At 40.1% G+C, this 26,055-nt stretch overlaps 2 protein-coding genes and 1 long non-coding RNA gene across 4 annotated transcripts; 1 reads left to right on the forward strand and 2 right to left on the reverse strand.

Annotated features, from left to right (window-relative positions):
- Nucleotides 1-4,487: 4,487 nt before the first annotated feature.
- Nucleotides 4,488-13,814, reverse strand: LOC103374849 (hsp90 co-chaperone Cdc37-like). Of its 2 annotated transcripts, none has more exons than XM_008305002.1 (8): nt 13,559-13,814; nt 11,022-11,318; nt 10,837-10,942; nt 8,383-8,498; nt 8,159-8,281; nt 7,869-8,051; nt 5,129-5,200; nt 4,488-5,026 (listed from the first exon to the last, which is right to left on the reverse strand). In XM_008305002.1, the coding sequence occupies exons 1-8, from the start codon at nt 13,661-13,663 to the stop codon at nt 4,904-4,906; spliced, it is 1,125 nt and encodes a 374-aa protein (XP_008303224.1). In that variant the 5' UTR covers nt 13,664-13,814; the 3' UTR covers nt 4,488-4,903. The 2 variants fall into 2 exon arrangements, with proteins under 2 accessions (XP_008303224.1, XP_008303223.1); XM_008305001.1 differs by having other exon boundaries at nt 13,510-13,597.
- LOC103374848 (uncharacterized) lies at nt 13,645-14,318 on the forward strand. The gene is made up of 2 exons (XR_521155.1): nt 13,645-13,706; nt 13,806-14,318. It is a non-coding gene; the product is annotated as an uncharacterized LOC103374848 (long non-coding RNA).
- A 3,084-nt stretch (nt 14,319-17,402) lies between these two features.
- On the reverse strand, nt 17,403-25,918 carry LOC103374851 (cell adhesion molecule 3-like). Its single transcript, XM_008305004.1, has 5 exons — nt 25,655-25,918; nt 23,751-24,020; nt 23,274-23,603; nt 19,665-19,922; nt 17,403-19,524 (listed from the first exon to the last, which is right to left on the reverse strand). The coding sequence occupies exons 1-5, from the start codon at nt 25,722-25,724 to the stop codon at nt 19,355-19,357; spliced, it is 1,098 nt and encodes a 365-aa protein (XP_008303226.1). The 5' UTR covers nt 25,725-25,918; the 3' UTR covers nt 17,403-19,354.
- Between the last annotated feature and the right edge of the window lie 137 nt (nt 25,919-26,055).

A 26,055-nucleotide genomic window follows, 5' to 3' on the forward strand; every position in this document is an offset into this window, starting at 1 on the left:
AATATTGAAGTCATATATGAAGTGCTAGACTATTAAAAAAAAAAAAAAAACACAAACAAAAAAATAAAAAAAAAATCCCCCACTTGGCGTTTTCATGAATATCCGCGGCTTCACCACCAGCTTCCCTCCCTCCCTGTCTCTCTCTCCTCTCCCTCTCCCCTGCCACAGTGGTCTCCCCCAGCCAACCCCCCCTCCTCCCACCACCTCCTCCACCACCACAGCCTCCATGGAGAAGCCCGTCACCCCTCCTCCTCCTCCTCCTCCTCCCTCCACAGTGTGTCCATTAATCTCATACAACCGCTCCTCCTCTCTCCATCGGTACCCCTCCTCCCCCTCTTTTATTTTTATTTTTATTTTTTTTATTTTTATTCTCCTCTTATTAGCAGCAACACACCGATGCTCTGTTTCAACAGTCAGCCGTCATTGCTCTCCATCTATGACCCACCCACACACACACAGCACATTTTTTATTGGAACACACCACTCATATTAAAAAATAAATAAATAAAAAAAATCACAATAAGCATCCATGTCTCCTCTTTCTTTTCTTTTTTTTTTTGTTCTCACTCCTGTTTGCTGCGTCCTTTTACAGCCATTCAAGGACACGCTGCACATCTACCCAGTGGAGACATGAATCATGCTGTTCTTTTTGATTTCATCTTGGATAAATTATATTTAAAAAAGAAATATGAACATGAGATTTTTTTTTATTTTTGTTTGTTTTCAAGCGACACTTGATGACTTTATTGGTTGCGAACAGTTCATTAGTGATTCACTGTTTGGTAAAAATGTCAGAAATGAGTGAAAAATAACCCCAAATCACATTCACATTGTTTTTTTGTTTTTTTTTTGAAACACAGTTTGTTGGTCAGCTCTGGAAGTAAAGACAGAAAATCCTCATATTTCAAACAGCTGGAACCAAGAGAATATTTGTATCTTTTCTTTTAATGGAAGAAAACTTAAAACAATCATATATTAAATTAACTGATTTTAATCGATTGATTGTGATGGCATCATCCTCTCATGATCACAGCAACATCAACATTCTTAACTTGACTTTCATGGGTGTAGATTTAATTTGAACATCAGGGTGAACACATTGGCCAGGCCTCCTTCTCTCCCAAGAAATGTTAAGCACTCAATTTTGTGCACTTTTATGAACCGATTCATACTTTTTCTGCATCAATTTATGACGGAACGGTCTGTACTCATGCAAAAGAAAACACCAAATTCAGCTTTTTTCAAATTACAAGTCCTTTGCTTCTTTGTCTTTAGTAGAGAAAGGACAAACTCAAACTGATTGGAACATACCCCCTGCTTTTCCCCTCTTTGAAATCTATGCCTGTGCTTACTTTTGGCATTGAGAGAGCTCCGGATTGTCAGCACTGCAGCTACACAATAACACAAACTGACGCCACGACATCCAAATTAACACACAAGCAGTTCTGCATGAAGCTGTGACGTTATTCTGTTATTCTCCCATCAGCTTTTATAGGCATTATCTAGATTTGATTTATGCCCCGGACCTGCGCTGATCGTTTCCTATTTACAAAAGTGACTGCACAAAGAAGCTTTACCTCAAAAAATCCTGCACAGACCACTAAATCAAACCCACCAATTAATTATGAAGGAGAGAGAGGGAGAGCAGCCCAGCAATTAATTATGCAAGTGAAGGAGAGCGATGGAGAGACAAAATGAGTCAGGACTCAGAGAAACCGAGTGGAAAAGTAAATAAAGTAAACACAGGATGAGATGGTAAAAAAAAAAAAAACGATTCCGGTTTATTCTACAGTGCACAACCTAATACGAGTCTCACAACTACATAATAAATACAAAATAAAATACACTGATTGTCTGTTGAAAAACACACACAAGAACTAACATGATGTGAAAATTTTCAAAGCAGCAATGATAAAAGTTGGACTGGTCAAACTTCTTATTGAGCTTCACATCAGTTTTGGAGCTAAAACGACTAATCTGAATAAATCAGGAGAAGATTGCTCAGCAGATATTCTGATGTTTAGGTAATGGTCAGTTTAACATTGTTCTGGAACCATTCTATATCACTGCACACTGAGCATATATACAGCTATGTCTTGTTCTGGATAAAATATCCAATCTGAAACGTGGACTTCTTCTTTTTTTGGGGGGGGGGACTAAAAACCAAATTGATTGGTAGATTGATCAATAGAAGCCCACAACAGATCAGGTTTACTCGGAAATGTCTGTAATCGATACTAAAGCACCACTAATAGCACATTATTGTTGTTGATGGCAATGATGGTACAGGAGAGCTACAAATAGCTTATCTATGTGCAGATATTCCTTTGTGGACAACACCTTCTGATATATATGTACAATAACTACATATCAGCTATTCCATTTTGTTCTGCCAGTTTAAAAGCCCAGCTGTAGTTTCTATCGTACCCTTGAAATATAAATACTTTCTAATTGAGCCAAGACATTCTCCACAAAAATCAAAGTTTGTCTAATTCACATTTAATCATTCAGTCATTCTATCCACTGGACGGCACCTCTACAGGGTCCTGTTTAAATTCAAGTTACATTTCATGTTCTATTGCATTGGACACAAAAAGTTTTGCACAGTCAGCATCAAACTCTACTGAAGGAGGTTCTGTAACACTGAACTAAAGAGCCCTACATGTGGACAGCTGTAACCTGTCATCATAGGATAAGTTTTAGGCATTAAAATGTTTCACCGTCATCCAAAATCAAACCAAATCAAGTTTATTGTCATGTTGCTGTACATAGACAGTAGTACAGGCAAGATGAGAGAGCGTTTCTTCAGGATGCAATACCTTAAAGCAATTTAAATAAACAAGTGTTTGCATATCTGGATCAGCAGTTCAGCATTCTGACAGCTTGTGGCATGAAGCTGTTGTTCATTCAGGAGGTTCTTCCTTTAATGTTCCGGAAACGTTTGCCTGATGGCAGCAGTTCAAACAGTTCATGGAGAGGGTGTCAGGAGTCCCTGACAATCAGTGCCCTGCTCCTGCAGCAGCTCTGGAGAAGTTCTTGGACAGAGGGGAGGGAAACTCTGATGAGCCTCTCAGCTCCTCTAACTATCCTCTGCAGGACTTTTCTGTCTGACATACAGTACTGCAGCTGGAGGACCATGTTGAGATGCAGGATGTCAGAACGCTCTCCACCACACCTCTGTAGAAAGTTCTGAGGATGCTGTGTCAGGAAATGCAGTCTCTGCTGGGACCGTTTGATGATCGCTGTGGTGTTCTTATTCCAGCTCAGGTCCTGCGAGATCTGCACTCCGAGGAACTTGATGTTCTCCTCTCTCTCCACTGTGCAGTCGCTGATGCTGAGAGGAACATGCTCAGGATGTGACCTCCGGAAGTCGATGATCATCTCCTTCATTTTGTCCACGTTAAGCAGCAGGTTGTTCTTACTGCACCAGCCCTCTAGGTGTTTCACTTCATCTCTGTACATTGATTCTTTGTTCTTGCAAATAAGTCCTACTACTGTGGTATCATCAGCAAACTTGATGATCTGGATCCCCTCATGTGTGGCTGCACAGTCGTATGTTAGCAGTGTCAACAACAGTGGACTAAGTACACAGCCTTGAGGAGATCCAGTGCTCAGCGTGATGGAGTTGGAGATGTTCCTCTGACTCGGACAGACTGGGGTCTTTCAGTCAGAAAGTCCAGGACCCAGAGACATGTGGCGGTATCCAGGCAGAGTAGGAGGAGTTTCTCTATTAGTCTCAGGGAGATGATGGTATTAAACCCTGAGCTGAAACCAATGTACAGGATTCTAGTGTAGGTGTCTTTATTTTCCAGGTGGGTGCTGACTGAGTGCAAGGTGGTGGATACTGCATCCTATGTGGAGCGGTTAGGGCGGTAAGCGAACTGAAGGGGGTCAAGCGATGCAGGAAGGCTGGCTGTGATGTGTGGTTTGACGAGCCGTTCAAAACACTCCAGCACAATCGGTGATCAGTGCGATGGGGTCATCCAGACAGGCTACAACTGATTTCTTTGCCACTGGAACTCTGGTGGATGTTTTGAAGCATCTGGGGACAATGATGTTGAAAATGTCAGTCAGCACATCTGCCAGCTTGTCAATGCAGACTCTGAGCACATGTCCCGGGATGTTGTCCGGTCCTGACGCTTTTCGTGGGTTGACACTGGCTTGGGTCCTCCGCTGCGCTGATGGATGATGATGATCCAAGATCTGTTCTGAAATTTGGTGTTCTAACCGACTGATGGTCCTGGTTAGTTCAGCTCAGATCAGATCTTAGGATACTGACATTTAGAAGTTATTTTAGCATTATAGTGTTTATGAAATAAATGACCTAAGCACTTTAAATGAACCAATGCTAAGTGGGCTGAGTCGTCTGCCATACAGGCTTCTGATGGTAGTGTATGAGCTGTCAGTCTCCAAACAGACTGGAGGTGGCGCTGCTGACCAAAGCAAGACAATTCATGCATCTAGACAGAAACTCTGACCTGTAAGTCTGTGACAGGAAACCAAACTTTTTATTAATACCTGCAAGTGACATTTAAATAAGTGTTTCATACACATGACTGTGGCATTAGTCAGCATTAAATCCAATGCCACAGAGAACCTATCAACTGTTTCTCATCTAGTTTGTCCCCGTCATAAGGTCAGTTAGGGTGGAGGTGTTTTGTCATCAACAGATCTTTTGAACTGCTGTCAGAGGCGTACAGAGAAATAAGACTTTCTACAACTTTACAAATTATAAATATATACTGTGTTATCATTGAAATTAGGAAGAGGAATAAATCTACAGTTGAGATCAGCCTATAATAGAAATAGAAATTGCCACATAAATAATACTTTCTTCTGCACTTGTTTTGTTTACTTGTTTGAATAATTGAAAATGAGAGAACTTGCTGGTCAATTCTATTTTCTAATCTTCTTCCTCATCCTCTTCATTATCACAGTCTTCATCCTCTTCATCATCATAACCCTCTCCTGAATCAGGGACCCACAGTCCAGAGTCAATACACCTCCTCAGGTGGTATTTTCCTTCCTGTAGAGAGAACGTCGTGACGCCAGACAGAATAAACGAACAGATAGATTTCGGTGCAATTTTGTGCAAGTTGATGATCATTTTAGGATAAGTCACACTAACCTCAACGTCCAGCTTGTTCATAGCTTCCTGCAGCATCTGAATGTTCTTCTCATCAAAGCTCCTCTGTATTTCCTGCGGGACATAACCTGTCAGAGCACTGACATGAGGCAGTAAACCTACAAGCTGACCACAGCTTACTGGTAAATCAAGGAGGAAGTTAAGGGGAAGAAATGCTGTCATTGTCATGTTTAAATTTCATATGATGACTTTAATACTTGCTTCTCTTTTCGCCAATTTTATTAACTCTGGACCCAATGTGATTGTACAAATAACTGAAAAGAAAGTTTTCTTCCAAGTAAATGTAAAAACTTAGTAGATAGTGCTATTTACCTTTCACAGAGATTTCATCACTGGCTGATAGAGTTCATGCTGTTGACCTGCACTGACCTTCTGTTTGTATCCAAATGGCAACACAGTTTACATCAACTAACTTCCAACTCTACAGTGATTTCCATCCATCCATTATCTATACACCACTGAATCCTCACTAGGATCACAGGGGGGCTGGAGTCTATCCCAGCTGACTCAGGGTGAAGGCAGGAGACACCCTGGACAGGTCACCAGTCTATCACAGGGCTACACTTAGAGACAGACAACCAAGCACACTCACATTCACACCTACGGACAATTTAGAATCACCAATTAACCTCAACATGTTTTTGGACCTTGTGGGAGGAAGCCGGAGAACCCGGAGAGAACCCACGCTGCACGGGGAGAACATGCGAACTCCACACAGAAAGATCCCGGGCGTCCTAGTTTGGACATAAACTGGGGCTCTTCTAGCTGTGAGGCAACGGTGCTAACCACAGAACCACCTCAATAACAATAATAATAATGACACATTTTATTTAGAGGCACCTTTCTCGCCACTCAAAGACACTGTATATACACTACATAAAGCCATTAAAAGAAACAACATTAAAAATAAGTAAAATCACTAAATTAAACAGAACAATAGGCTGCAGGTGGAGTAGGCAGTCCTAAACATATGAGTTTTAAGTTGTGATTTAAATTGGGGGAGTGAGTCGATGTTTCTGAGTTGGGATGGTAATGACGCTCTGCTCCCTGTGGTAGTGAGACGGGCGGAGGGGACGGACAAATGTATGGAGGAGGAGGATCTGAGGGAGCGGGACCTTGCAGATGCAGTCCTTGTACCAACCTCACAGTCGTCAAAGTAACAAGATTCTTTTTAAACAGGTCATTAAAAGATGAAGAGACTTTTACGCACCCTTCAGCCTTGAAAAGAAACATTTTCTTCAGCTGTCTCCTAATCAGAAACAATTTTGGTAAAGAAATGAATCTGGCCTTGAGACTCTGAGGATGTTTGGAACAATGTGTTCAAGCTAAGATTACCAACTCAAGAGAGAACAGAGAGAACAACTTCATATTGTCTTATCACACCTGGGTAAAATACCAGAGAAGAAGCTGAATATCTCTTCAAAATATTCTTGGCTGCTAGCAAGAAAGTTAGAACGTCTAAAAGTTTTAACTCAAAAACTCCAACAACAGGACTGCAATTATCCATAAAATAAAGTCTACTGAGAAGTTGACCTTCAGCTTATCACTAGAATATGATCAGCATGTAAAACACTGGAACAACATAATATGTAACTGATTACACAAACATAAAAAACATGTTATCTCAAAGCATATTATGGAGAAGATAAAAGCAAATTCCTTTCCTCTGCTCAGAATAAACAGCCTACTTTTACTCTATGCCCACTGTTAGGCAATACTGTAAGTAAAGCCAATATGATGTGCTGTTAAAAAAAGGAACATAACCTGTAGCCAGGTGGCTAATGATCGCGTGTAAGGGTTGATCAGCAGTTTTGATTTATCTGGCTTGTAGCTTCAGCACAACAAAGTGCCGAATTTGATGTGCTGTGTAAACAACAGTAGATGCAACTAGAGACACTGTGTTCTCTCACAGCCCCAGGGGACAGAGAGCGGGGCAACAACCTCTTTTCAGCTGCAGTATGCGGCTACATGAAATCTTGCTGAAGTGAATTCATCTTAGTTTGCAGCGAGTGAGGGAAACTCACATCTTCTAAACATGCAATATTAAATTCTGGGATGAAAAGAGGGAGAGTCTGTTACAGACTAAACTGGATCTTATCAATGAGGACTAATTGATTGGCTTGGGCAAAGACTCTATTGAATTACTTCATAGAATCATGCTGCTGTCTAGCAGCAAAACAAAGACGAAGAATGACACCACACATTGTGATCTGTAATGAAACACAGAGCTGAAATACATCCACTGTAGCTCTGCACACAGTCCAATGTCTGATTAAGAGAACATGTCACTTCTTTGGCATAATGCAAACACATTCTTCCTTAAGGTTTGAAGAAACCTTTTAGAAAAACCCAACACTCTCCAACATGCCGGCAATTTAATGTTGGCTGTTTGGAACAAACATGATATGCTTTGTAAAGTATAGTCTATGATCCATTGTTCATTCGTCCCATCTTGTAAATTTACTTCAATTTATCTCAATAAAGGCTTAAAAATGATCATTTACCTGAATTTCCCTGCGTTTTGTTAATATTATTCTACTTTATTCCATCTTTTGCTCAAGCAAGTCGCCTGCTGCTTTCATTCTTCCATGAGAATTGTTTCTTATTTTATTATTGTGGCATTCGCCCAAAAAGACAGCGTTCAACATACTGATTGAAAAAGAAGAAGCATTCTCAAATTCTCAGAAGTGTGTGTGTGTGCATGTTTGTGTGCATGGTTTACCTTTGGTAGTGACTGATAGACTTCTACAGGGTCTAAACCTCCAGGGCCCAGTCTCTTCTGCTTCTCCTCTTCCTCCAGCTCCTTCATAGCGTTCTCCATACGAAGCTGTGCGCAGCTGCGCACCCGCTCCTTCAGCAACTCCAGCTCATGGTCGAATGCATCCTGGTATGGTTTCTCTGCCGTCTGACATGAACACAAAAACACAGAACGACCAATTGAACCATTGAACAAAAATAATTTTCCCCGTGAAAAATGAAAACACAGTAAAGGATGTTGTAACAACTGCAGACCCTGATCTTTGAGAAGAATTGTCTGAAGCAGCCTCTTGCGTCAACCTTGAGTGTCCGAGCCAAATCCAAGATGAACTGCATGACGATGGCTTGATGAGCTACCTGCTCCATGAGGGCGTGTTTCTACAAATACACGGAGAAATTAAAAGGCTGCACTTTCTAGAATTTTGGGGGATGTTTTTTTCCCCCCTAAATATGCATACACACAGACACACGGTACTCACCTCATCGATCTCAAAGTCAATACAGATGACAACAAGACAATTAGCCGTCTCTTCGCACACCAGATGCGGGTTGTCCGATAGATACTTTTGACTGTCGTCCCAGCGTCGCAACATACCTGGTAAACACACACAGTCGCATAATATGCATGACGCTACATTCAAATTGACTTTTGAAGGTTATATAAGTCAAATATACTTCAAGCCCTTTTTAACACCAAAAAGAATGAAATTGATTTTTCTGTTTCACATTCATAGTGCCCAAAGTGTGAGACATATCAATGAAGACAAACAAGAACAATAAAACTTAGATTTATGATTCAATTATTAATTTATCACTAAACATAACCACTACTGAGAGAAGCAGCAGAAAATGGAAAATGAAAAACATGTATTAACTAACTATACTTCCTACAGCTTTCTGTAAAACATATTTTTCACCTTTTTAATACGTTTAAGAGAAAGTGAAGTGGATGGTTTTTCAGGCGTTGACCTGCAGAGACCTAAACTGGCTGTAGTCATGAGGACACTGGTGCAACGTGACTGAGACTAAAAATTGCATTTCCCTTTTTAAAAATGATGATTTTAACCAAGAAAAGGGGAAAACAGAAACAGGCTTGGGGGTCAGCATTTGTAGGAGGAACTCTGAGACGTGTGACTCAACAAAGCTAATGTTGTTTTTATGGTTATCTCAACTTCTGCTTTGCTTTTAAAAACAAAGTCTGAGTTATAAAGTAGATGTGAGAACTCACAAGCACAGAAGACCTAAATGTGTGATCACACTGGATTTTGCTCCTTGCTAATTTCAATGAGGAATAGGGAAAGATGTATTTGCTTCTAGCCATGAATCTCCTTCAGTCTTAATAAACTTAAAAGTTGTGAGGCTACCTAACGTCCAGCTAGTTTGAGAGACTTTGACATAACATTACTGACAGCAAAGGATTTTTTCAGTTTTTGGAATGAGGATGTTAATCTACTAGTTATGGGGGCATTAACGGAGCAAAACTGTCCATGCGTATGGAGAGTTGTCTGTCTGTATCTCAATCCGTTCGGCCGAAGGGAGATTTGTCAATGTGTAAAAGAAGTTGTCAATGCGAACTGGAATCGGCAAAAGCTGTCTCACAATTTGTCTGTCTGTGATCAGGTTTTCAAATGTGTGAAAAATCTGCTCATCTGTATTAAAATTTGGACATGTAATAAGAGCTGTCAATGCATACACGTGGACAAATAGTTTTGCTACATTAATGCCCTCATAACTAGTCACGTTAGATCTTGCAGTTTGTAGACTTTCAGGTTTAACACGTTCAACAGTATTTTTAGTTCCAGCTGTTGTTTTAAGACAACATGCAACGATATTCTCTCAGACAAAAGCTACATCGTTGTGAAAAATAAAATACAGGGTCGATTGATTATCAAATGTGTGTTTGAGTATTTTGAATGATTTTGTTTTAAATTTAAAAATGTGCTACTTTCTGCCCATCAACACTGAAGAAGAAATATTGATAAGTACTCTTTAAACATTAAACATACATAAACTATAGTTTTTCTACACCTTTTTTCCCCCTTAAATTTGTGTTCTTTGATATTTTGATCCCCTAGATTTCTTTACAGCAAGTGTATATTGGTTCCAAATACTGGTTACCAGTGTTACCCTGAAAAAACACCAGTTGAGCAAATACTGTTTGCAATTTGGGAAATCCCATGTTTTCCAGGAACAGTGAAGAGTAAAAGCCAAGCTATCTTATCCTCTGCTGCTTCAAATTTTCACTATTCTTCTGACCATTTCTCTATTTTGAGTCGCCCAACAATATGAATGTGCAACGATGAATCACAGGAGCACCCTTTAAAAGCATCAGCATACGTCGCACCTACAAATATCCAATCATATTTTAAATATAACCCCACTTTCCTCAAAAATACACTGGTTTACACACCCTAAAGTAATCACCATTTTACACTTGCATCTTTCTACAAACCCCAAAGTCTTCACTATTCACTGTGTGTTTCTCACTTTGTCATGTTGTCCAACCCACCTGTAAGTAGTGTGGCCAAGTATCTCACAACTACTACCTCGTATCACACATTCTACACTTCAGAAACAGGAATGTGACTGGTTGTCATGGAACAAGTGTCTAAAAATAGCCTTCTGAGTTTGCCATTTCTTCAAACTGACATCAACTTCTCTGTTTAGCGAGTTGGGGAGGAAGTAAGTAGGCAAACTATTTTTCACGCAGCCCACAAAAAGTTAACTGTCTTGAGACACTGACTAAAATTTATTTTTAAAAAGTATGATACACAATTTCCATGACATGAAAACTGAGTGACTCGGGTGTTTAAGGTCACAGAGTAGCACACAAAGAACAGAGCAGGGGGAGGGACGGTGGGTGGGAGAGGCCAACGTTAGGCAGCATGATGACAAACACAACACACTCAGCTTTTATCAAAACTAAAACATACCAAAGTGTTTGATTTCCTTTGCATATTTCTCCACAAAGGTCTTGTGCTTCTCCACCTTTTCCTCTTCCACTTCCTCCTTTGTTACGGGTTTGATGTTGAGTACACTCTAGGAAAAAAGAAAAAAGAAATAAATCAGGATACTGAGAAGTCACATCAAACCTTCTGCTCCTGATGCCCTGTATTACCTTGCTGAAACCTTCTTTGCTGATGGTGTCTACATTCCAGGGTAGTTTCTTTTCTTCTCGTCGGTATTCCTCAATCAGTTTCGCATACAACTTTTCATCCTTTTTCAGTTTTTTCACCTCGGCCTGGACTTTCTTCAGCTCAGCCTCTCTCTCCTCATCTTCCTCTCCCTCCTGCCGTCCATCTTCCAGCTCTTTAAGTCGACCAAGGGCTTCTTGTAATAGCCTCTTGCATTCTGAAAAGTTACTTTCCAGGTCTTCGCCTCTTTGCTGAAACTCAGCCATTTTCTCCAGCCGGGCCTGTTGTGGCAAGTTAGAGTGGATGGAAGGCAAAGATGGTAGTTGAAAGCATGGAAGAATCACATTACAAGTGAAACAAGGAGAATAAGAGGAGAACAGAGGTAATCAGGCAGGGAGAAGATGTTTAAGGGTGACGTCAGAGGGAAAAAGTAGACATTTTCAAAACAAATGTGTGTGAAACAGGAGCAATCTGCACATAAACAGAAAAAATATATACCCAAAAGCTGAATTTTGTAATGTGCAAACTATTGTATTTGTTAAAAAAACGATATCAAAACAGTCCCTGATGTGGGAGAAGGCTTTAAAATACCATGTAGATCTAAATTATTATGGGTTTTGACTTTCTCCCTTAACACACAATAAGTGTACGAATGATTTTATCCTAACTAAAATATTCTAACATATAAACAACCAAATTTGTACACTTGCAAACTCAAAAAAAGCTGTGATCCTGAACCTCTGTGCTCCATGGCTGTCACAGCTTGCAATGTTTCAACAAGTGGCTTTCCCACGTAATGGGAAGTTTTCCATTCTCTACTGATAAAAGAACGTAGAAAGAAAATAGGAAAAGGAAACTAGGGGGGGTGCTGGAAACTATGTGTCACTCTAGACCTTCCGTCCAAGTCAAGAGACAGCAACAAGTTAAGCTAACTACCCAGACGCAGAGCCGACAGACAGAGTTTGGCAACTGGAGTTTTTGTAGAAACCTACTAGTTATATACTTTATTCACTCACTTGTCTCTTCTTGCCTAATGATTTGCCCTCAAACCAAGGTAATATTAATGAAGGCTTGTTTTTGTAGAGCCTGACTGCTACTGGATTTTTATAGACTCAAATTATTGCATGTATTTGAAAGTTAAAATGAAAATTCAACGCCCCAAACATGTTGACTAAATGAAGCCAACGCAAAGTTCACAAACATATCAACTGTTCCCTCAGGTTACGACTGCAACACAGTCTTCATCTGTAGACGGAGACAGAGAAGGGATTAAGGCTGTGAGATGCTGGAGAAAGCTCCAGAAAAGGCTAGAGATCTTACAATGTGGCTGAAAGCTCTGGGCTGCAAGGTGGAGCAGTGGTTAGCACTGTCGCCTCGCGTCCAGGATCTTTCTGCGTGGAGTTTGCATGTTCTCCCCGTGCAGCGTGGGTTCTCTCCGGGTTCTCCGGCTTCCTCCCACACAGTCCAAAAACATGTTGAGGTTAATTGGTGATTCTAGATTGTCCGTAGGTGTGAATGTGAGTGTGCTTGGTTGTCTGTCTCTAAGTGTAGCCCTGTGATAGACTGGTGACCTGTCCAGGGTGACCCCTGCCCCCCACAACACTAGTGAGGATTAAGTAGTGTATAGATAATGGATGGATGGATGAAAGCTCTGGAAATATCTTGATCTTGGGTTTAGATCACTTTGTCAGACTATGACCTTGACATCTCTGCACTGTATTTTCCTGGTATTTGTTGGTGGACATATAAAAGCAAGTTATTGAAGCCAGTTTACATGCCAAGTTCTAAGTGTTTGACCTGGAAATAAGTGCAAAAGTATCAACAATCAAGTGCTACCCATTTTCTGTGATTCACTGTGAACAAATGGTGAACAGGGACACACATTTTGACTTGGTACAGCCAGTAATTACAGCTGTATTTAAACTTAGTCACGTTTTGATAGTTGTGTCAGCTGGAAGTTAACATTTGGACAAGCTTTCAGATTTCCCCTCGTGTTTTTTGGGGGCTTTTTAGGGATTTTAAACTGTTTTACTGGCTACACACCCAGCCTGCTTTGACCTTTGTCATACTTCAGGTGTCTATGAATGAGAAAGAATTTCCTATCTATAGTTCAGAAGAAGCAAAATTTCCCAATGGGAAACCCCCCAGAACACCACACACGTTGGGTTTCGCTTTTTGTTTCAGGTTTCACTGATCGCTGTTTGACTCCATGAGATCACTACACGCCCCATCTCACAGCAAAACACGCCCTTTGTTGACATTACGTCTGTCTTCGTTTTTATACAAGGCTTTGAATGCGGGGCTTTTCTTCATTTTACAATGTTGTACTGGTACTTTCACACATAGGACCGGAGTATTTCTGCTCTATGGTGTTTTAAACTCGCACATCTGAGTCACAAACTGCGACACCTGTTAGCCAAACTCTGTGTGTCTGGTTTGAACATAAAAGTGACTTCTACTGGTAAAACTAACCGGGAATGGGACTCCAAACGTCACGGCTAGTACAAGTGTCACTGCTGACCCGGTGTCTCATTCTGAACAGGCTCGGTGTGTCCACGTACGGACTGGTGACATCTTCATCGTCTGACACGTCGATGTGATCCCAGGAGCTGTAGTCGATGCTCATCCTGCGCTCGGGTTTTCGGTTTCACTGACAGCACAGGAACACGGTGAGGCTGCGAGGCGGTGGGTTGGTCTGACGAGGCATCAGCGAAGTGAGCAAGCAAGACTAAAAACGGAGTATTTTTTTTTTTCTTCAATCCTCTTAGAGACACAAGCAACAACAAGCCGGTTACAGAAATCCCCGAGTGTCCAACGGCAGCAGCGCGCGACGTGAAGCCAATTATTATACGTCATCAAGATGCGCGGAAGGATTTGTGTATAAAAGTGAGCGACGCGCGTGTGTACACATATATACACACTACATTGTTTTGATCAGAGTTAAAATCATGCATTTCTAAAAGCACCAACCCCAAAGCCATTAAATCCTCTGATAAACTGTAATGTCTTTAACTGTAACTGTGTTCTTGTATGTTTGTTCAAGTGTTTATCAGAGTTGTTTTTTTTTATTTAATTTTTTTAATTTCAATTTTATTATTTTGCACATTCTACACTTTATAAATAAAGTTAAATAAATAAATAAATTCCCACTACACAAAGTAACTGTACTTGTAGTGGCCAAAACACCAATAATGTGACAATGCTGTGTGTTTTTGCTGACATGTATTTTTATTTCTACTGTGAATGTAATAACACTGTCAAAATTGACGTACTGCAAGAAATATATATATATATATATATATATATATATATATATTGACAGTGTAATTTTTTCAGCATTTGTGTGTGTGTGTGTGTGTGTTTGTGTGTGTGTGTGTGTGTGTTTAAGGTATATTGCCTGATTTGTGACATGTTCATAGTTTAATAAATATTTGAAAACATAACTTTTAGTGGATCCATAATCAATATATTACACTGAACAGAAACATAACTGCAGCAGGTAAATGCATAAAAGTCTTTTCTGACTTAGAGAAAACAGTTAAAAATCTAAGATCAGGCCAATTTTAAGTGACAAAGATGCTGAAGTCCGCATCCACGCTTTTATTATGTCTCGTTTGGACTATTGTAATGCCCTTCTGTCAGGACTACCCAAGAAAAGTTTCAGAGTCCTGCAGATGGTGCAAAATGCTGCAGCTCGGGTTCTGACTGGAGCTGGAAAATTCGATCAAATGACACCGGTGCTGGCGTCTTTGCACTGGCTTCCATGTCAGGCTCGTGCTGATTTTAAGGTGCTTTTACTGACTTTTAAAATTTTAAATGGACTGGCACCCTCTTATTTATTCGATCTTGTCGCGCTGTATGCACCTTCTCGTGCCCTCCGCTCGCAAGGATCTGCACTGCTGACTGTGCCAAAGGTCAGGAAAAAGACTGTTGGTGAGCGAGCTTTTTCATTCTGTGCCCCGACACTGTGGAACAGCCTCCCTCTCGACATAAGACAGGCCTGCTCTGTGGATGTTTTTAAAGCAAAGCTAAAGACCCACATGTACACCTTATCCTATATGTCCTGAATTGTTGGATTGTGTTGCTTTATTGATTGTGTTTGATTTATTGCCTGTACAGCACTTTGACCAAAAGTGCTTTATAAATAAAATAATAATAATCATAATTATTATTATCTCTTTTCAATTGTATTGCTTAGAAAAGCGTTTTGTTCAGCCTATTCTGCACAAAACATCTTTGAGTCGTTGAAGCGATGACAAATTTTTAACCACTGAGTTAATTTACACCTGAGTCAGGTTTGGCATTAAAGGACAGTGATCAGATAGTGTGACCAGTACAGGCGACAAGAGAAATGCAAAAACGGACAGCTGGTATTTTGGATGTTAGAATGTCAGATAGAGCTGTATCCAGGGACTTGAATGACCACAATTCCAAGAATCATTTGAGGAAGCTCTGGACGGATGTGTCCAACAACATGGTCCCGACCTCCAAAATGCTCACCAAATTCTCTGAGCCCTTACGAAGAGTTGCACAACATTTCAAACTCTGTCTACGGATGTGTGACTATTTACTGACTTGTGATTTCTGCTCTATGACCCAACTCTCTATCCACAGTACAATGTGTGCTTGTTTGTCTTATGACATTCATTCTGTTGTAGAGAATGCAGTGTGTTTGAACAACAAATACTTATTCTGCTGTGTTAAATAGAGTGGATAGAATTTAATCAGTTATTACATGCTGCACTTATATTTTTGTTCGGAATATTATGTCACAAGTTTTTGACCACTTTTGTACTGTCTGTGTCTGTGAGATTGTGCTGCTCTGAGTTTGTGAGGGGGTTCTAAGGAGATTTCAAACCAAGCGAAGACAGGATGAGACAATTCACACTTTTAAACATGTGTGTTCACAGCTATGCTTTCGCAACTGCGAGCACAAGCTTTTCTCATCATAAAACCACAGGGCACTGAGCAGGAGTTCCAGGTCAGATGCCCAGGCATTTCCTCTGGAGGTGTTTTTTAGGTTTCTGGGGTAATGATCGCACTGTGACTATGAACACAATATTCAGTGATAGCAAGGAAAAAAATGAGCTTGCATTCCTATTAGAAGAGGTTTCCAAGTTGTTACACAGGATCGTTGGGGGTTGGGACATGAAAGATGGAGCTGGTGTACTTCCAGCCTCAGAAAAAAAGGAACACATTCCCTACTGTGAGAAAACATCCATGGCATGTAAACAAATCTCTTTACACTTTCCCTATGTGTACTTCCTCCATTTGTCAGCACCTCCAAGTCTGCCATTAACGTCCCATAAGGATGTTTTGCACATTTTCTTTTTCAGACCAGACCGTTTGGAAGACTTTATTCAATGTGCACAGTTACATTCGTGGTTCATCTGATATTTAGAAAACGTGGAATTTAGTGTTGCTTATCAAAGCTGTTGCAAAGAATTGTGACAAATGATTGCTCATTCCCGTTTAACAGCAACACATCAAATCAGTGACAGCTTCGAAGCTGTGGTGTCGCTAACAGGAACTATGAGCTTAGAGTAGCCTCATGACTAATCTAATTGACGAGAACCTATAAGCTTTACTCAGGTTTTACTCATAAAATAAAGTCAGTAACCTTTCTGACTTAAAAGAGATTTACAACTACTATATGACTTGTTTGCAGAGGTATATGTCTGAAATCTTTACAGGCTCTAATGCCATGAAGCAGAATGGGACACAACCAACTTAGATGCTCACTTGTTGAGTGAAATGCAACAAAATACAATGATGTAAACATTTACAGTGAGATGGACGAAATGGTTGGTATTCCAGTCACAGTGGACATAATGCAGGCTCTCTACAGGGGCTGACAGGGCTAAGACACATCTATTGCTAAGCCTACAAAGCAAATGAAGAGCAGTTGGAAGTCAGTACAGATGTGGTGGGTTTGGATTTCATCAGGTATGACAGGAATCTATCAACAGTTTCTGTTCTTTCCCCCCTCCTGTTTTTATCCACTGCATTTCTTCCTCAGAAGGGAGTCGAGGGAGGAACGGACGAAGAGGAGGAGGAGTAAATCATTTCTAGGAATGTATTTACTCACTTCACCCCCACACACAACGTCTGCAGTGGAGTTTCCTCAGACACGAAAAAGCCTCCAGCGTTCTGCAGGAGTAAAGATGGCGATGAAGAATCTCATAAACAGGAAATGTACAATCACTAAGTCCAGCATAATCAGTACTTGTGGGGTTCGGAGTAGTTACTTATTCCATGTGAATCTTGAGGTAAGCACATTCTCATGTGGGAAACTAGAATCAAAAGACTTGGATGCACCCTTTGGAACGTACAAAGCATAATAATTTATTCATAGTGAAAACAAATTCAAGGATTCAAGGAACTTTATTTGTCATGCCAGCTCACAGTCACGTTTGTGGTATGAAATTAGTACTTAGGTCCCGCTTTTATTTTATTTTATTTTTTTTAAAGAAAAAGCCTAATAAATAAGTACAACAGAACAAAAGCAAAACATACGTAAAATATATCATATAACTTGCAGTCTCTTGATAAAGTTCCAGTGTCCAGTCAACCATTTTTTGCTTGTATGGTTCCTCTTTTTCACTAACACTCAGCTCACAACTCAGTATAACCAAATAGACACTCTTATACATAAACACTCACAAATGCGCCCAAGCAGCTATTGTGGAGCCACTAGCTGTAGGTTGGAACAAAGTCTTTCTCGCACTTTCAGTGGTTTCACATGTAAACTGTGAGGTTAGGTGTGAAGACCATCACATCTGCACACCAGGCATTCTATTACCAGCACACCTCTAAATAAACCAACAACATTCTTTAGACAAACACATTTGACAAAAAGAAGCAGTAGAACAACATGTTCAAGCAGCTACACTGGATATAAACGCCACATTTCAATCTGATCTGATTCATCGACATAAATTTAGGTTTGGTTCCCTAAACAAATATTTAAAATTTTGCTGTTTTACGAATTGTGAAGAAAGTTAAAAAATCCGCTACACAGATAAATACTTAGAAACCTATAGAGTTCTGTCACACTTCAATTTAATATGCACCAATACACATGTAAAGCCTGTGTTTAGATCATGGAAATAATATCTAATTAAACAAGCTCTTACAATACAGAACTTAAAAGTTTGTTGGTCAGCTCTTTACACCCAGTAATGTATTTCAAACAGCAATGTTTCTAATCACATGCTTGTGTGTTTTTTTTCTCCATTTAATTATTTTTATGGATAACGCACCAGACAGCTGGTTTTCAGCTGCAGTCCTTTTGCAAGAAATGTCTTTAAACCAATGAAGTGACAGGAGTACAAACACAGGACACAACAGCAATATCAACAAAACCAGCACTTTACAGACAAGCTTATTGAACCAGAGGCCTCTTTCTCGGTACCAAACTCAAGGTTGTGCTTCAGTGAGCTGGTGATACTCTATATTTTAGTTATTCAGTTTGTTTTAAAAGACCTAAACAATGAGCTGAGTTGGCTCCAAGTCTGTGTGAAAATTATTTTGTGGTAACTTGAAAAGTTACAAATGTGTTGCACCACAAAGACACAGTTACAAAACTGAGGTGGACCCACTGTGGCTTCTGAATTATGACTCGTTTTTTTTTCCAAAACGTGTAAAACCCCGTAACGTCTGTCAAACTGTGGCACCAATGTTCTGTTATTGTGATGAGTGAGGCCTCCAGTAGAAAATACTCCTCAACAAGTTACTTTTGTTTAGGTAATGTTTACAAAAACCTACAAAATCAATGTTTTTAGGAAATGTCTAAAAAAAAAAAGTTTGTATTTGTGGCCTGTTTTAAAGTTGTACATCTTCAGTAAGAGTGAATGGGGGCTGAGTTGCCACTGACAAACTAATACATTGCTGGTGTTAGTTTGTACACCTGCTATTGTAAAGTTTTGCCCTTTTAACAGCATACATAATGAAATAATGAAGTAATATTAGCTTCAGACATCTCACTATAAACACTTCAATGCACGGCCTCAAACTGAAGTGTTTCTACAGCAGTTAAGTCTTTCTTTACAGTAAACTGGACCTTCTGCAGACACAGCAGTTTGGTGAAAGTGGAAATGACTTGTTCCATCCAGTATTTAGGATCCACAAGTTGAAACTCGACAAATCTTTTTTTAAATCACTGTGTCATCTGATAGTGTCAAGACATAACAAGAAGTGAGAGGGAGAATGAGGCCAGACTCAAACTAGATAAGTTAAAGCTGATCTGCAGTGTCTTCACCACTCATGGCTTTAAAACTCTGCAGCTCCAGATTGTCCACCCACGTTCTCCACATAGTTACGCTTGAAGGGGAACGGCTTCGCGTTTCGGAGAACGCAAAACATCCTTCAACTTGTACTGTCCCATTTTGCTGTGTCTGTAGTACTGGAAGTACACCACTAGTCCTGCAGCGATGATCACAACAGCGGCAATCACTGCAGCAGCTATAATGTACGGGATGACGTCGGCTGCAGAGGTGGATGAGGGGCGTGGATAAAGAACAAAGGAACAGAGAACATTATACGTCAGACAAATATAAAAAACAGTCATTAACTTACTTCTTGTTTCACATGAACAACTGCGAAAGACTGGACAGGACGAAACTCACCTTGAACATCCACAGCAAAAGTCACGTCGACTGTTCTCCCCATACAGCTGACTGTACAGGTGTACTGCCCTTCATGCTCAAAGTTGACAGAATTGATTGTGAGAACGCTGTCATTGGGGAAGGAAGAGCTAGCTGATGGAACGGTCCAGGTGTAAGAAGGGATGGGGTTTCCCACAGCCGAGCAGTTCAAGCGTAGACTGTGTCCTTCCGTGATTTTGATGGGATTTGGATTTTCTGCGTTCAGTAGACGAGGTCCATCTGTGTGTTGGTTGAGGGAAGAAGGAATAGAGCATTTTATTTCAGCAAAGTGGGAACTAAGTTGAAACTTAAACAGATTATAAACTGACAGACACTGTAAAAAAAAAAAAAAAGCAGAAGTGGATATAGAATAGTCGGGCCAACAAGTCAAGAAGTGGCAGTTAGGTGGAATAAGCAGACTTCTTGTTTGCCAAGAATTGAAGCTTTTATTTACAGTGTTCTCATTCATGTAAAACTAAACAAACAACAACAAAACTAACAAAACAAAACAAAAAAGAAGAAAGAAAAAAACCCCTCAAAACTATTCCATACCTAATCAAACAAAAAGCTTATGTTTCAGCAGCACAACCTCACCTCCATCTGCTCAGGCAGCAAAATCCCAGCTGCTTTTATACACTGATCAGTTTACATCTTTAAAGCTTCAGTCCTAACAGCACAAAGCACGGTGACCCACTCCACAATCTTGATGCCAATTTTAAAAAAACAGCATTATTGTACTCATCTACAAGCTTTTCCCTTTTCAGACGTGTATGTAGAGGCTAATGATTCAAAGTCTTCACTTACAGTCGTCCTCAGATTTATTCAGACCCTTCCATTAAAGAAAAGGAAAAATTCACAAAAGTCACTCAAATAACTAGAAACTGAAAAAAGCAACAATAAAAAAAAATTGCTAAATTATAATTTAGTGTAATAAGACATTGCTTTTGAATTGTGGGTGAAAACAATAAAAGAAAAAAAAAACTGTCCCCAACAAATTAGAGCACTTTGCTGATGAGCAGTGAAATCAAGACACCTGTCAACAGGTGCAGAAGTCTGATTGAGAGTTACAGAAAACACCTGATTGCAGTGATTGGCTCAAAGAGTTGTTCAACTAAATATTAGTTTATGGGTCCCAACATGCTTGTTTGCAAGTGACAACTGTTTTTTTCCTTCTCTAATGGGAGGGTGTGAATACATTTGAGGACGACTGTAAGGATGCATCCAGTAGAAAAGAAACATTTCTACAGAGAGAATAAAACCCCTCAACTTGGTCTGCCCCACGTAATGTCATTCTAACATTATGAACACCAAATAATCAGGAAATGCTTCTCCTTCCCAAACACCGATCCAGCATTGTGAGTCTGAACAAAGGAACAATTAAACCACACCAACCAACCACCACCTAATAGAAGGTCACTGAAACTAGCTGTGTTTGCTTTAATAACTCTTATACTTTGATGTAAAGTCTGACATAATGCTGCATACACAAATCTGGGATGATGTGTGCCGCACTGTTACCATGGCACTGGTTGGATTACAGTAAAAAACACAGAACATGAAAGCAATACTGCGTAATGTGTAAGGGGACAAAGAGTGTGGAAAGGAGGGTTCTCACCCATTTGTCACAGCGGAAAGCACCTAGTTACTCTCACAACAGGACTGTCCCCAACAGCCCAGTCTACTTCACTTTCAGTTTTTGCAGCTATATACTTATACTCTGCTGCTCTTCAGAGAAAAGGATTTTATCACTGAATACACTTTGCAGATGATGTTTTACACAGAAACGACATGATGTATGTGAAGTGACATTAAGAGTTCAGAATCTCAGTCTTCAGAGATGGTTGTCAGTCAAAAAGTCAGCTATAAAAAATGCTATCTGCTCTGTTATCCTGTATTTAGGCACAGTGGGTGTCTGAGCTGATAGCTACCAGCATCATGCTCCAGCTTACACACTGTCTGTGCTAACATTCTGATGTTGAGCAGGTAGAAAATACACCATCTTGGTTTAGTATTTTGGCATGTAATTAATTGCACTAACTATAGTGCAGCTAAAGCTGAGGGGGGCATCCCTGGTTTTGCAGGTATTGGGACATGGACAAAGTATTCGAGCAGGACTTGATCTAAGTACGGTGCCTGATGTAGGCTTTAAGTAGTTACTACAATTTATTCTGAGACTGACAAGAATGCAAAACAGATAGGTGTAGAAGTATTTGAGTCTGGACCAAAGTAGTGAACTGACACACTGACCAGCACTTAAATTCTGAAGAACTGTTTCAGAGCAGCTACTATGATTTCCAGTAAGTCAGTAATAAAATACTGTGGTGTTGACTGAAAAGCATTCCAACCTGGTGCTGAAGTCACGTCACGGGTCATCTAAAAATGCTCAGCTGACATGCAACATGGTTTCTGTCACAGAATTATAGGGAACTGAAATGTTTTTCAAGCGACTTAGCTCAGTGTGCGTCTCTAATTATAATCTAAAATTAGAATATATAATCTAGTAATGTAACCCTCTAAAAGGGGCCATACCACGACGAATACTTCTATACTTGCTTTAACAATATTAAGCAGAATTTGTACTTGTACTAGAGTACTTTAAGTGCCATTTTTCTACACAGTTACTGCTATTGCCTTTTAAGTAGTCATAGCAAACATGTTTTCTTTGTATTTCTGGCCTCCACAAACTTCTGAGGGTCAGACTTTGGCTTGTGTAGCTAAATGCTCCATGAGGTTCACCAGCTAGCTGCTGGTTCTGTCCTGTACATCTGCTGTTTGGTGATGAGCTGATACAGTACAGAGGGTTTTGCCTGCTACGGCAGAAATTGATGGGAATTGAGAGAGAAATGAAACAGTTAAAGCGTGGGCCAGAAAACCAAAATCGATGAAATGAAACGTGCATTAAAGGTCCTTAAAGCTGTGAGAACTGCTCAGTTCAGGAGTCATTATCTGTAAGTTTGTCACTACTCGCAACTTGTTCCACATACAAGTAGGTCCACTGGTTGTGTTTATATGGACTTGAGTGTCCTGGTTATAATCAGGTTCCTGTTTTTGTGTTTGAGCATGTAAACATCATGTTCAGAAACCTGGATCAGTACTTATCCCAGTTTTGAGAAACTTGAATCTGCCTGCTGCTAAAGAAGCAGGGACAGTGTTGCGTGTACACATCTTAACCTGGTTTCTGACGGCTGCCGACAACCTGCACAGGCGCACTTGCATCAGTAGCAAAACTAGTGCTCTCATACCGCTGTTTCCTCTGGTCTCATAAACAGCTCAACTATGTTACACAGCCCCAAACTTTCTCTCCACTTAAGGTCACTGGACTCCAACATGACAATCCTATCGCATCAGCTGCGTATTTGCATCCACTGCTCCCTTGACCAACACAGTGGCAGCAGTCAAATGAATGCCAGCACGCAGTAGTCAGTAACCAAGTAACCTAGCTGCCTCTGTGCTCTATGTAAATGCCACAAATATGACCAAACTGGAATGAGCCTCATAACCAGGACACTTGTGTGAATACAATTAGTATAAAAGTGTTGCTGAGAGCAGCCTGTGTTGTTACTGTACGACTGTTGTTTTCGTCAGACTCACAGTAGACTGTGGCAGTGATGTTTTCTGACGCCACCACTGGAGGACGTTGTGGTCCTTCAGGTCCCAGTTCCAGTTTGGCTTCACACCAGTACTGGGCTCCGTCATCTTCTTTACTGACGTTAATATTCAGAGTGAAGGTGTCGCTCACTGGTTTTAGTTGGCTAATCCTGGACTTTTGTTGGTCCAGTGCCGTCTGTCCTCTGTAGAAGGTCACAACAAGGTTCCCAACAGGAGCTACGTTCTCTACAGTACACTGCAGAGTATACTGGTTGTGCTCAAACATCGGCCCAGTGTGATTTATAAAGCTGAAGGACACACTTTCTGGAGGCTCTGGAGAGAAAAAGACAAAGATGTCGAGCGAGACACACAAGGCAACTGTGACTGTATGTTTTCAACACATAAAGAGATCAAATTCTGTAAATCAAAGATGAAACCTTCATTAGAAAGAGTATTTTGTTAAACAGCAAGTTTACTTACGGTAGACGATTACAGGCAGGGTGCTGCAACACTGCTTATTAGTATCAGTGTTGTAATAACAATCTGGAGATGGATCCCATTCGGTCAATGAGCCAACCGTCCACAACAACGTGGTTCCGTTTCTTGTGACGTCTCCCACAGATTTCTCCAAATTATATAATGTGTTCTGGCAAGCACCCGTACATGCAACACATTCAGCAGAGGCTGAGTCACCGTACTTCACTACCAGTCTGGATGGAGTGAACACAGGTTTGTCTGCACAGTTAAAATCTGTAAGAAACACAGTAAATGTTGTGATTTTGGACATCTTCACACATCATTTTCACACACAACATCCTTTATGAAATCTAATGTTAATGAGCGCTACATATTGTATTTTGATACTGTGTACTCATATTTTTCCTAAATACAGTGTGTGTCTTTACACATTCCTTAGTTTAATAAGTATTTAACAAAACATATTTCAAGTTTGGTGAGTTCTCATCAATCACAGATTCAATGAATAAGGTTCATGTTCGAGGGGCTGGTTTACGTTCCAACACTTCAAAGAGTTTGCTGAATGTTAGGAACTTTCCCAACAGATTATAATCCACAAACTCTGAGTGAGTATTACAAAGATATTCTGAGCAACACAGTGAATGCTTTGATCATTTGCTCCAAAGTCCAATTTGCTTTATTACCCTATTTACAACAACATACAGTCTTCCTCAAATGTATTCATACCCTTCTATTAAAGAAAAGGCCAGATTCTCAATAGTCACTCAAATAACTAGAAACTGAAAAAAGTAATAATAAATAAAAATTTGCTAAATTATAATTTAGTGAGATAAGATGCTGTTTTTGAAATGTGGTTGAAAAGAATAATTTAAAAAACAAAAACTCTCCCAGACAAGTTAGAGCACTTTGTTGATGAGCAGTGGGCCAGAATCCAAATACCTGTGGTGAGAGCTACCGAAAACACTTGATTGCACTGATTGGCTCACAGGGTTGTTCAGCAAAATATTAGTTTACAGGTCCCATCATGCTTGTTTGCTTGTTTTTTGTTGTTTTTTTTGTTGTTGTTTTTTAAAAAAAATATTCCTGTTGAACCACAACTCAAAAGCAATGTCATGATTTTCTTTTTCTTCTTTTTTTAAAAATTCATTATAACTTTTGTCAATTTCAACTTATTTCAGTGACAGCAGCTTTTTGTCCTTCTTTAATGGGAGGGTATGAATACATTTGAGGACGACTGTATGTTGTACAAGGTTTACAACGAGTAGAAATCAGAACATAGGAAAAGAGAGATGAACATACAGGTGATCTCTCTATGTTGGCTTCACAATACTATTACGGTTATAGTTTATAAAGTGCAGGTGCATTATAATCTAAAATGAAAAACCGTAAATGACATGGGCCCAGGTGTCATTTGAATACTGGGAGGACAGATTAAGCTTTGAGGTTAAACATTAAGTTTGAATTTTAAGCACCGCTTTTTGCCTTTCTGTATCAATTTATGTGAATGTCTTTATTTATGTAAATTTAAAAAAAAGAAAAAAAAAACAGCATTCAAGCACCAAGTAGCAATTTAAATTATACAGGAAAATATATGAATCTAACTACATTTTCTATAGATTTGGTGGTTGAATGAGCTCATAGTTTACATTCATAGTTTTTGCAGTAAGCAAAGAGCCGGTGACCCACGCCCAGCCACCCCTCTGGTAAAGAGAAGACACATTTAGCAAACAAATCTGTTAAAAAATAAAATAGTATGACGTCTCTTTTATCAGAGACCTAAGTTCTAAGTCCCTACATTAACTACAGTTCAAGCAGAACATTAAGCTGTATGGCACATCCCAGTAAGAAGCTCCGCTAATGAAACGCTCTCTCCGGGTTCCGCGGAGCGTAAAGTACGCACAACTCACCGCAGCCAGACACATGGAAGTTGCGCAGAGAGCCCATCAAAAAAACAGCCACAACCACGTAAGAGAACATGTTGTCCAGTTAGTTCAGCTGGTAAACGAGTAGATTGGTGGTTAAATAAATCCGCTGAGTCCAACGCTGGTCAGAGAGTGGCTCGAACTGAAAGTAAAAACGATGAAAAGTGTCCAAAGATATAGAGGAGCTCCCTCCCTGTTGGCCTCTGTGTGCGCTCTGAGCGGCGCCAGGCGGCTTTCTGCTCTCACTCCCCCTCACTGACATGAACGAGGACAAACGAAAACGAAACTGCAGAGAATTTCGGAAGGGCTGTGATTTTCGGGAAATGCCAGCAGGAGTGACTGATGACCTGGTTCATGGTCCACAGCACTGACCTGACTGAACCCAC

This window comes from Stegastes partitus, unplaced genomic scaffold, assembly GCF_000690725.1.
Source record: "Stegastes partitus isolate 25-593 unplaced genomic scaffold, Stegastes_partitus-1.0.2 Scaffold2375, whole genome shotgun sequence".
NCBI classification, from domain to species: Eukaryota; Metazoa; Chordata; class Actinopteri; family Pomacentridae; genus Stegastes; species Stegastes partitus.